Raw genomic sequence first — 12776 nt, forward strand, 5'->3', positions numbered from 1 at the left:
ATTATGAGTGTACTATTATTTTTTTTTTTTTTTAATATCCTCCAGGAAAATGTTTTTGGTCTACAATGCAGTGAGTGTAAACCTGGAACTTTTGGTCTGTCTGCTAACAATGCACTAGGGTGTACTACATGCTTCTGTTTTGGGATGTCCACATCTTGTTCAGAACTAGAAGACCATGTGAGAATTCCTGTAAGTAAAGCAATATAATCACACAGAGACAATTTGCTGTTTCCTCATGTTAGGTATCATGCTGGTGTGCACATTTAATGGACTGGGCTGAGTGTCCTGACTGGTTTATGGGGCTGGTGGCACAGGTCAGAACAGAAATGAAAGCAAGTGGTAAATGATTATACTCTTATTTCTGGAACCTTGTGTCTCTCTCTTCACTTCTTAAAAAAGTAAATATCAAGTGTGTTTTCCAGTTTTTTGGGTTGGGCATTTATTACTCTTAAGATGGATTATTGACTGTTTCAAAGCAGCTAAAATTGTTAACAGGATATTTTGTTGAATGAATCTTTTGCTCTTTGTGTTGCAGATAACATTAACTCCAGATCAGGCTGTTCTGCATGTAGTAGCTCAAAGTAACCTGACTGGAACAGTGGAAGGAGTATTTTCACAATTTCCTGATGTTTTATTGGATGCTGCCATAGTCAGAAAATACTTAAATACAGAAACATTTTACTGGAAGTTGCCAGAGCAGTTTCAGGGAGACCAGGTAAGAACATTACATAATTGGAATGCTTTGTAGATAACCTTGTTGTCTGATAGACACTCCTTTACTTTAGAATAGTAACTTTATCTTCATAATGTATTTCTATGTTAGTTCTATTCTTGTAGGTCATAATATTTTAATTATTCAGTGATAGAACTCTCATACAGCAAGTGCAAATAATATGTTTACATTACCCTTTCCTAACAAGATTTTTCTTGACCCTATAAATTGGTAACACTCATATTTAATTACTTCACAGATTCTGTGTGGGGGAAACAGGGATATATTTGTTGTCATTTTAGAAACATAAAAAAAATTAACTTTGATGCTAGAATCAGTATATTGATCATGGAATTTTCTGTTGTTTAAGATTTGAATGTAAATTGGGCACACACCTTGAGAGGGTCTAGTTAAAGAAACTAAGACTGCTTTTTAGAAATATATATTTAACCTTGGTGGAAAAGCCACTGAGTTTAAGTCAATTTTCATGTTTTATTGCCAATTCTTCAATGGACTGGCAGTTTTCCAGTCTACAGGTGATTTTAAGATATTTTCAACTTGTAGCTCAGACCGTAGAATAAATAATAGTTATAATTTTTAATCCAAACAGCTTATGGCCTACGGAGGGAAGCTGAGATATACTGTTGCCTTTTATGCTTTGGATGGCTTTGGAACCTCAAATTTTGAGCCACAGATTCTAATGAAAGGAGGTCACACCAGTAAGTTGGTCATCTATGTCGACATCCCTTCTCCAGAAAATGGAGTGAGAACTGACAAGGAAGTAGAAATGAAGGAGGTGAGCCAAAACACCGCAGGAACACAGCATTACCTTAAAGTAAACATGAATGTTCCTGGTTTTAATAATAAATAAATAAATAATAATAATAAATGTGGTGTCTTTCCCTAGGATTCTTGGAAGTATTTTAACTCTGTGTCTGACGAGCCTGTCTTACGTTCTGACTTCATGTCTGTGCTCAGCAATGTTGAATACATCCTTATCAAGGCATCTTATGGCCAAGGATTACAGCAAAGCAGGTAAAGCAACCTCTGACTGCATTTATTTATTGTACTGCATTTACTGTGATTTAGTTTACAAATAGCCCCAACTGAGCTATACAATAAAGACTTACCTCAGAGAAATTTACAATTTCCTATTTATGACTTCTGCTCTTCCTCTGACAAAAAAAGTCATGACTTTTAATTGCAGCAAAATCCCTCTTGAATTATCTTTTATGAAACACTAAATGACTCTGCTGCTTACTTTGATAGCAAAACCCACAAAGGAGAACAGGCTGATGCACTGTTGAATTTTCTGTTTCTTTTATCAGTTGAAGCACATGGTCCGCAGAGTTCTTGGGTTTGCATCGATCTAGGTGTCTCCTGTAGCTTGAAAAACTATGGGCAGTGGTAATAAAATAGTCCTAGCTCAGAATAGTAGCATGTTATTACCATTTTGTCCAGAACTGTTACTAATGAGAGGGAGGGGATGGGATATCATCCTTTTATCTGTCAATCTGGAAACAAACAAGACAAGCAAAGATGCATCCAATGAAAACCCAATGTCTCTATGTCTTCACAGCTCTGAAGAAGTCTGATTCCACCTCCAGATTTTATGCTATTTTTGATTCACATGCCTTCCATTATCTTTTTGTTAGCTCTGTCCAAAATTGTGGCACAGGACAAATGTATTTGTCTAATATTTCTGAGGAAGTATTACATACCCTTGCATGGTGGGTTTGGGAAGTCTTCGAGATCAAGAGGGGAGGGATCAGCCTTTATTACTTTTAATAATTTCTTGTGTTTGGTTGCACATTCTTAAATTCCATAAACAAGTAAAAAATCTTCAGGCTTTGAGATGTTTGCATGGGAAATTATGGAAGATTATGTATTGTAGCCCTGCCCTTAAAGCCTGAAAATGTTTTTGGATCTTGTTTTCATACTTCTTAAGATGTTCACACTCTCTTCTGCATATATCTTGTAGAATTGCAAATATCTCAATGGAAATTGCAGTCAGGTTTGAAGAAATGCATCTAGGCAGACCTGCAGCTCATCTTGTAGAGCAATGTAGGTGTCCTGCTGGTTACACTGGATTGTCCTGCCAGGTACTGAACCCTTGAATCTTTTTTGTGTGTCTAATAGTGTGAAAGTAAAAAAAAACAACAAAAAAACCCAATATTAAAAAAAACACCAAAAACCCCAACTTTATTGCTTTTAAAAATTGTTGTTGCTGTTAAATCCCACCTTTATTGTTTTTAAAAATTGTTGTTGCTGCTGATAGCTGTGATAATTTCTTTAAAATTTTACTTTACTCCCCTTACAACTAGAGCTGTGCTCCAGGATACTACAGGGGGAAGCATACAGAATTCAGTGTAAGAGAGCCTCACACTCTGATATTGCCTTGTGTGCCATGTCAGTGCAACAACCACAGTGAAACCTGTGATCCTGACACTGGGAAGTGCTTGGTATGTAGATCTTACACGTTCTTCTGTTGATTTCACCTGAGGGAAATGGCAGTGACCTGTCCAAGGAGTTCTTAGGAGAAGTATACAGCTGTACTACGTGGATAAAATGTGAATTTTTTTTCCCCCAACTCTGAAAAATGGCAAATCTGAATAGTTTCCCTTATGCTCCATTCAGTAAAATTAGCAAGATTTTGGGGCATTAACATACTCAAAATCATTAATTATTTTAATTTAAATTTTAATATTATTTCTATATTGGTTGAATTTGTCTGTTTTTCTGTGAGACTTTTTGGGCTTCTGGACAAGGTCTGCTTAGGCACACAAAAAAAAAAAAAGGATGCAGTAGGCCATTCTGCACCACAGACTTAAATCAAAGGTAAATTCTTTCTCAGGAAGAGAATCCTCTGGGCAGCTTTAAATGAGGCTTTTTTTAAAATGCCCAGAGACTATAGTATTGTAGGGATATGCCTCAGCTAAGTTGATTTGCTCACTTTTCTCATTTTATCCCAAAGGCTGCAAAGAAGGGTCACATATGACTAACACATTTCCTCTCTCTTATGGGCTGACAGGCCATGGACAGCAAATTCTCAGCTAACCAGATAAGACATATTAAACCCATTCCCTGGCATTGCTTAGTATTTTTTTCTAATTACTTCCCCCCAGCTGCTTTATTTTTCCAGTGGTGACTGGGTTAATTCAAAGTCGACTTCTGCTGAATTAATTCTTGAAATTAGTTTTTAAGTGAGTTTCTTTAGTCCTTCAGGCTTTTCTAAGCCATTCTTTTGCTTTCAGGTTTGTACACAAGCATGTGTCTCATGAGTAAGAACTAAGGTTCTCACTTTTGCGAGGCTAAGATGCATAGGTCTTTCACAGAGGTGAATATTCATCATTCTTCCTCTTAGTTTCTTGTTGAGGGTTAGCAAGTCATCTGTGTCTTGGGATTACTGCTCAGACATTTCCAGCTGAGTGGAGAAGGCAAGAGAGTTGGTTTTCACCTGACTTCTGCTCCCATAAAATAGGAGGTTGCGTTGCTACTGTTTACATCACCAACCAACCTAAAATACACACTAGCAGGTATATGAAATACAGAATAAGAAGAAAGAAAAGTTAAAAGAAAAAAGGAGAGGGAAAGGAGAAAAATGTTTTTGTTTACTCAGGGGACTAGTCAGTTAAATTGTTTATAATACCAATTCAGTGTTTTAATATTAACAGCACTGATTATTGATCAGTACTCTTGAAAAATAAAATGTAGTGTCTGTTAATCCTAGCTGGGGATAGTCCTCAGCATTTGCTGAAATACTGAAACAGAAAAGTGAGGTATTCTGTTTAAGTTTTCCTTTTTGTTTGTTTCTTTCTTTCTTTTGGTTAGATTTTTTTGTTTTGGGTTTTTTTTAGGATTTTTTGTTTTGTACTCTGATTTCCTGACCTGAGTTGATTAATAGCAGCAAAAAATACATAGACTTTATGGAAATTTAAAAAAGAAATTAGGTCAGCCTGCCTGAAGGGGCATTCACATAAGAGAAAATATGCTGGCATTCTGTTTGCATAAAAAGTTTTTTCACTCAAAGAATGCTGACCAGGGGGTCGTGACATGTAGAGATCATTGTTGGAAACTGTACACATGTATTGATAAAGTAGATAAAGTTATTCCTGTTGTTTATTGTTGTTTTAAACCATCTGAATTTTGTGTCTCAGAACTGCAGAGATAACACAGTTGGTGATTACTGCAGTGCTTGTGCCCCAGGCTACTACGGGAAGGTAACTGGATCTGCCAATGATTGCTCTCCCTGTGCTTGTCCCAGAGCCAACCCTGTCAGGTAACCAGGACTTACTAAATCCAGTGCACATTTTACCATTCCCATTTCTTGTGTTGTTTGTCCAACCTCCTACTCCTTCTGCTCCTCCTACACTATGAGAGTAGGGGTTGGTTATTATGTGTCCTTAATTTTTATACATTTGAATGCTGCCTATTTTTATTTAGTAAATGGAGCTTGCATTCTGAGCTGTACTAGTATGAAACTGAACTGAACTGTATGAAATTTTAAAATAAAAAGATTAAGTGATAGATGAGTAATTTTTTTCTCTAAGACTATAACAGACACATAGACTGTTTTACAGATAGTTGGCAAAGTTGCTGTGACATTGTTTAATATCAAATGTGAGTCTCCTTCATTCAGAGAACACTACTTTTGTATTTACAAAGATTCAAGCCATCCCCACTCAATGCAGGAACTTTTCATGAAATCAGTCCATGGGGAAGAACAAACACTCTTTTGTCTGAAATTTATACATCTGCTTGTTTGGTAGAGGCACAGTTAACATTGTATTTTGAAAGACAAAATGCTGAACAGGCTGTTTTTTTTTTCAGAAGCTTAAGAAGCATATTTGTTGTTTGCATTTGTATAATTGAGTCAGAATGAGAGTCTAGCAATTCTTGTCTTCATGCAAGTCTCAGTTAAACACATGCATTAGCCATATCATACAGCATCCATTTTACATTGTCTTACCTTTTCAAAGGAAGGCGATAATGGGCCTTAGCATGTTCTGCAGTAATGGAGCTGCATGGGGAAAGCAAACTTAACTAATTTAAAATACAAATTCAAGAGAAATGCAATCAGATTAAACAGAAGGTGCTGTTGCTTACAGTATTTAACTCGTGACTGAAGGTGTTATCTGTCTTTGTATGGTCTTATATGAAGCAGGTATTTGTTTATCCTTCCCTTAGTTTTAGTCCCACTTGTGTCCTGAAAGGTGCTCATGATTACCACTGTGATGCCTGTCTCCCAGGATATGAAGGACAGTACTGTGAAAGGTGAGTTACACATGATGTTCCAATTTATTCCCAACTCCCCAGAGCAGTTTGGTTAATATGAGCCATATGTGCACTGAGATTATTCAGTGTTCATAAATAAGTGTATAAATGAGCGCTCAAGGATTTGGAGAGATTTGCTAGTTACTGTTGAACTATTAATAACAACCCCAAGCTGTCAGTACATGTAACATCTGATGTCATGATGAATTCCCTGTGATGTTCAGTGTGCCATTCCTCCCTGTAGGTGCTCCCCTGGCTACTACGGTGCCCCCCAGCTCCCTGGTGGCAGCTGCCGCGTGTGCCAGTGCAATCCGGGCGGTTCCGTTCACGGGAATTGTGACAGTGCCACCGGGCAGTGCCTCTGCAAGCCAGGGGTGGCAGGACAGCTCTGCCAGGAGTGTGAGCCCAGGCACCTTCTGCTGGAGGACCAGTGTGTCTGTAGGTGCTTTTTAAATTGTTCACTTTCCCAAGGGGCTCTGGTCTGCTCCAGTGGAATTTATGTGCCTGTAGTTATTCCCTGGATGGGTTTATGATGTCAGGCCCTGTTCTTTCTGTGAAGGAAAGAAACCTATTGGAATAATTACCAATATAGCCAGACGGGACGTGCCTGAGCTTGTCTGGCCCTTGCTGACTGACCAAATAGTGGCACTGTGGTGATTTCACCCCAGAGATATCTTTTGGCTGGCTGGATGCTGCAGCTGGGCACTTGGAGGCAAGTCCAGGCATGCAGCAGCTCAGGTTTACCTCTGGTGGAGAAGCTTTAAGGTGGTGATGAAGTAAAGGAGTCAGTTCTGATGGAGGGTTTTGATCCAGAGCTTTATTCCTGGCCCATGGGCCTCTGAATCCAGCAACAACTCCAACACAACTCTCCAAAGAGCATGGTTTGCTCATCCTTTTACCTGAGGGAGAGGAGGAGGGAAGGAACATGGGGACCACCAACCAGGTATGGGAGGGGAGGTCTCAAGGGACAGAGGACACCTGGATGGCCAAATATCCCCCAGGGCTGAAAGGCATCTTTGAATGCTGCCAATCACTCAACACCCTTCTGGAATGCCAGGATTGACAGGCAATGCTCAGCAAGGGGCAAGGGAGGGGGAAGGAGATGTGACTGACACACCTGGCAGGGAATTATCAGGGAGGAACTCGGGGTATTTGAGGCAAACCATGACATCACACTGCAACTGAAACCCTAACAACTTACTATTTTTGTAAAACAGAGAGGTTTGGAGAAGGTATTCTCTGGAGTTCTCATCCAACCTCAACCATTCTGTGAATGCAGAGGAAACTACAGTAGAGATCATAACGTCAGCCAAGCAGTTAATCCTTAAACTGGCTTATTCAGTGTTACAAACAAGTTTAAGGAAAGACAATTTTAAGACTTTTGCTGAAAAATCCTGAATTCCTGAATTATTTATTGAAAAATCCTGAATTCCTATGTCATTGACCCATTGGATGTGAGGTTCCTGTAATAATGCTTTTGGAATTATGCCAGGTTTATAGGTATTCTCCACCAATAATAAGTCATATTCCCCAATAATTACTCTTGTAATTCTTTATGAGAGTATAAGTAGCAGAAAGACACATCTAGTACAGCAAATCTGCTTCTGCAATGAATCAGGATTTAGAATTCTGGTTTTATTTTGTATAAATAAAAAAAAAATCTGAGAAATAAATGGAATTACAGGACTGTAGGCTTGAATTTCCTGTCTGCCATACCTATTTGACTGAGTGGCTTCAACATGGATTTATTGCAAAATAGCTCAATAGGCTCAATAAGCTTATAATGCAGCAAGCAGCTCAGTAGTTAGCAGGACCAATAGGACTCTAATGTGTGCTAACCTAAGGAGAATGTGTTTGGAATAAGTTCACTCTTGGGCAAGAAGGGAAAGGCAAGACTACAAATCTGTCCATTCAGAGTTATTATACTTTATCACTTCTAACACAGAAGATGAAGGCACATACTGTCTAAATCAAAAGTGCAGTATTTCTTGTCTTCATTTTAATATTAATACTGCTTCCTTAAATTTTTTATTTAGCTTGTGATGACAACTGCACAGGAGTTTTATTAAACAGTTTGGACAATCTCGATGAGGCCATGCTTTCAGTGAACCTCACTGGTATTGACCGTGTGCCCTATGGGTTATTGTCAGAGTTGGAGAATGCAACACAACATCTGAAGGTAAATGAACACATTAACAGCAGACATATTCAGTCACACTTTTAAAGCAAAACTTGCAGCCACCCACAGGTGCTAGTAATTTGACAGCCTCCTAAAGTTCATAGCTTGAATATGTGTAAGTGATACCAGATTAAGACCATTATGTTTGCTGTGGAAATATACCTTAAGTTATTTGGCTGCCTGTATAATTTTATTTTCACTGGCATTTAAATAAATGGATTGATATGTTTTTTAGTCACCAATCAGATTTTCTGAAGGTGCTGTATGCATGTGCTTTGTGTAGATTATGTGCCTTCTTAAGTCTGGCTAGCAAGGGGATTAACTTTCAGTGGTGAAATAGAAACAGCAGCAGGTCTTCTCCCTTTTTGGTCCCTTTGCTAAAGAGCTGCCAAGGCATAGAACCAGAGGCTGTTTCCCTAGAGTTCCCTGGGTCCTTCCCTGGATTGATATGCTGCTTTTCTTTTGCAAGGTTGCTTGGGGTGCAGCAGTTTGCTTTCATTTTGGCTGTGTGGCACTCCAAGTGCTTTACTCTGTCCTTCATCTGAGGACACTAAAGTCAGGTGGAATGTTTCAGTGTTGGATATTTTCAGACTGCTTCGGGCTAACTTCCCTTCAGCTCCTCCCTCCCTTAAACAAAGCATGAAATATCACTTTTTGTGATTGTAGAAGGTCATTTATTGTTGCTGAGGAATAGGTTCATGTGGCCTCTGCACAAAAACAGAGATAAACAGGAACCTCCCTGCTTCATGGCTACTAAAAATAAGCACATTTATTGGTAAGAGTCTTCTCAGCAATAGTCAAGAAGACAAGCTCTGAGTCAGAAACAAAGCTATCTTCTTTGTATTTTACCAAATCACAAGAAAATCAAAATAATGTGAGTCTTTTTGTGCTGCCAAATCCAGCAAATTAAAATTTTGAATTATAATTTCTTCTATTTAAGATATTAGGCAGAATGAGTTCTAATCAGTGTACTTCAAAATGTTAATAATTACAATAATTGATGGCAAACTTGATTAAATTACATGTTTATGCTTCAGCAGAGGTACTCTTATCCTTTAATTTTAGTTGCTAACCTTTTAGTTTGAAAGCTTCAGCTATGCTTCCCTTCCTTTATGTCCCAAGGCATAAGTGTACTGAACTATTGTAATACTTCAAGGATACAATTCACTTACTTTCTATAATTAGTTTGTGTTTGTTTGCTCCTGCACCATCATCTTTTACTTGGAAACATTATTCATATGCAGTTTTATTGAGCACTTTATTGCAAAGAAAAGTCAAATCTTAGGTAAAAATAAGGGCAGTTTAAGTTTCTACTTACTTCTTAAGTAAGTTTAGCTTTCTTAACTATAGTGAGTTTGTAGTAAGTTCACCTTAAGTAGTTAAGTAAGCTTCTACTTACTTCTTACTTTTAAAGTTTTAGTATATATTTTTTCAATATTAAAATTAAATCAAAGCCAGATGTCACTGTCTTGGAAGTGGGGTGTTTAAAATGATAAAAAACTTCTTGTGACTCATGTAATTTCATTTATGTTGGGCCACAGTGTTTATTAAATAACTTAATTGTAGGGATAAGTTGATAGTCTTTTAATTTTTTTCTGTTTGGAAGCAAGTATTCTCCTTTTTCTGGACATTTAAAGATTATGTTGCCTTTTGCCTTGTACCAAAGAAACTGTGGCTGGAGGCCAGAAAATCCCCAAGGTTATTTCTGTGAATTACAGATCTTCCTGAAGGGCTGTCCCCTCACTGTGTTGCCTCTGCCTCATGCTGGTAGCTCAGGAACTCGACTATTTCTCTTTTTTGTACCTTTCTGTGGGTCCTTTGGTAATGACAGCGTTATCAAATCAGGTTGTCAACTGGAAGACTCAGTAGTTCTGTTTTTCTAGTTAAAGCCTCCTGCTTCACTCCTCCTGATACACCTAAACTTTGTTGCTGTCCTGTCCTTCTTTTCTGACCTAGGCTTTTAAAGAAACCTGCTGGGCTTTAAGGCTCAAGAGCTTTAGCTTTCTCTTTCATGCTTGCTTTTCATGCTGAGGAAAAGACTTTGAAATTTCCATTTGACACAAGGCTGTTGGATACTCTTGTCTACTACTTTTTAAAAATTTGAATTTTGCTTATATGTGTGTAATATATATATATATAATTATTATGGTATTTACAATGATTGGCTCTGAAACATCTGAAATCTAAAAATAACCTTTCCCAGACTTACTCTCCCTGTAAGAGATGCCCTAAGTTTCTTTGCATCTTTAGAGAAGAGGTATTCTGTTGCAGGCCTTGACTGTATCAAGTATAATAGACTTGGGTACAATGACCTATTTATTGCTGTATGGAGCAGGTTTGAGGTGACCTTGAAAGCAAATACAGCCTATTATTCTTTCTTATTGACAAAGGGACCCACAGGACCGCTGATCTCCAGGGTCATCTTCACAGATACACCCTAGTGCAGCTGTTCTGATGGGACCAGCTGCTGAAATGATAGCAGCTGTAGGACTGGATGAAATATTTAATTTGAATGGCCTTGGAACTCCTCAAAGGAGTTTATTTGGGCGGCTCAGACTGTGGAGAAATTGAGAATCAGGAATGCAGAACTGCTGCTTCCTTCCTTTTTACTCAATTAAAAATACAATGTGTCTGAATTCTTGCTTATTTAAAGAAATGGTACACCGTGTTGCATGAACTGTATGTATGTAATTGCTTTGTCATCTTGTGTGCTTTGAAAATCAGTCCTTTCAAACATATAAATAATCTAAATAGTGTGCATAATTATTTTCTTCCCAACTTTTATGGACTGACAACAAAGTGTTCAAATTACAATGAGCTGTCACTTCTCATTTCTTATAGAGGTCTGTAGTTCCTAGAGAAGACCCAACTTACTTGTTAGATACAGCAAAAGAAAATCTTCTGAATTTGTCAGGAGGAATTGATTACTTGCATGAAGAGGTAGGTGCTGGCTTCTTTATTCTTAGCCTATCTGGAGAAATAATTTGAGATTTCATAGCATAATAATGTAATGCTAGAGACTTGTTCAGAAATTATTTAAAATCTATAGAGCTCATTGAAAGAATTCAGTCCATACTGTAGTCTTCCTGAAAAGGGGAGTTAATTGCTTTGTGGAAATCTTCTACAAATGACAGCGGTTTATGATATTGTCCAGGAAATTTACATGGTTTCTGTTAAAGTTAAAAGTTTTTTAGTACTGTGTTCATTTAATGTCCTAGAACTGGAGAGAGTGAGTTATTTTCTTCCATTGGTTTTCATATGTGGCGCTAATTAAAAGTTATGTCATAACTGTATGTTCACCAATAAGTCCTTGATATCTGTAGTATTATGTTTAAAATTATCTCAGGAGAAAGAAATCTGTTAAAGTCTCACAGGAAAGATAGATAACATCTGTATTCTTTATCCATTCTTAACAGGAGAATAATTGTAGGTAGGAAATAGATCGTAGTACTTCAGCCATTAGATGTCATTTGCTGAACAAATGTTCTTATAATTTTCTGGCCATGTATAGAGAATCAAACCAGGTGCTTCCACTGAGTGCTGTTATTGCATTGCATTAATATTGATGTATCCAGAACTGTGATTTTCTTAACAAACATTAGTTGTAGCTAAAAAAAATATATATAATATTTACTTAGTTAAATAAATACCTTTGCTAATTATGAGCTTACTGATTATGGAAATAATTGTTAACTCTGATCTGAGAGTTTGGAACTTAAAACACAATTAAGGCATCTGCAAGGATGGAAGCATCAGAGATTTGTAAAGCAGTTAGGTTTACCTTACCAAAAGGCATTATTTCCTTAAACTAAAATATTCTCAGTATTAAGAAAATAAGCATAAAAACTGTAGCCAAGCATCAGGAATTAATCAGTGTTTTAGGAAAACTGTCAAATGTCATCTCTGATTTTATCCTAGACAACTAGATTTTTGAAAAAAGCTCAGCAACTTGACACAATGACTCAGAAAACCAGGAATAAAAGTCAAGAACTGACTGGCTTTATTGACACAGTGCATACAACCATCAAAGGTATCCTGTTTTTAAGATATTTCCATTTCTTTACAAAATTTAGTAAGGGTATGTTGTTTGCCACTCTTAAAGTCCTATCTACATGGGAAATGCTACAGTTTGCACAGGGAATTCAAATACGTTCCTTTTTTTGATGGTATGACTAAATTGTTTATTCTCCTACTCAGTACTTGCTGAAGTTGCTTTATCGCTAAATGAAACACTGGGCCTGGATCTGCCACTGTCAAATGCTACATCTCAGAGCCTGCAGGATGATATTTCTGCCCTTTTGGATGCACTGCGCAAGAAGGATTTTGTTCAGCAGCACCATAATGCTACCGCAGTCCTAAAGTAAGCCTGTTCCACCAAAAACTTTATTTCACATACGTCTCTGCCATGCAACACTGCTTTTTTGAAGGGATATCTGGAGAAACATTTTGCCATAATAGGTGGCAGTGTGATAGTTAGCCCAGGTGGAGCTATGTGAACTGTGCTTTGAAGTTACATGATTCGGTGATGCTTGGTCATCCCATGTGATACAAATCAATAATAAAGTCTTTTAGAAGTCTGTAAAATCAATAGTAAAGTCTGTTAACTTGGAT

General features: G+C 37.5%; 1 protein-coding gene across 1 annotated transcript in view; it reads left to right on the plus strand.

Annotated features, from left to right (window-relative positions):
* LAMA1 (laminin subunit alpha 1) overlaps window positions 1-12776 on the plus strand; it is a 108667-nt gene that overhangs the window by 67216 nt on the left and 28675 nt on the right. The window contains exons 25-37 of the mRNA XM_063149871.1: window positions 46-189; window positions 536-715; window positions 1323-1508; window positions 1620-1747; window positions 2694-2814; window positions 3037-3174; window positions 4870-4991; window positions 5900-5986; window positions 6231-6424; window positions 8023-8165; window positions 11007-11105; window positions 12084-12195; window positions 12363-12525. Coding sequence (XP_063005941.1) covers window positions 46-189; window positions 536-715; window positions 1323-1508; window positions 1620-1747; window positions 2694-2814; window positions 3037-3174; window positions 4870-4991; window positions 5900-5986; window positions 6231-6424; window positions 8023-8165; window positions 11007-11105; window positions 12084-12195; window positions 12363-12525 — 1817 coding nt within the window. The remainder of the gene's footprint in view (window positions 1-45; window positions 190-535; window positions 716-1322; window positions 1509-1619; window positions 1748-2693; window positions 2815-3036; window positions 3175-4869; window positions 4992-5899; window positions 5987-6230; window positions 6425-8022; window positions 8166-11006; window positions 11106-12083; window positions 12196-12362; window positions 12526-12776) is intronic.

The sequence above is a fragment of the Melospiza melodia genome, chromosome 1, assembly GCF_035770615.1.
Source record: "Melospiza melodia melodia isolate bMelMel2 chromosome 1, bMelMel2.pri, whole genome shotgun sequence".
Classification (NCBI taxonomy): domain Eukaryota; kingdom Metazoa; phylum Chordata; class Aves; order Passeriformes; family Passerellidae; genus Melospiza; species Melospiza melodia.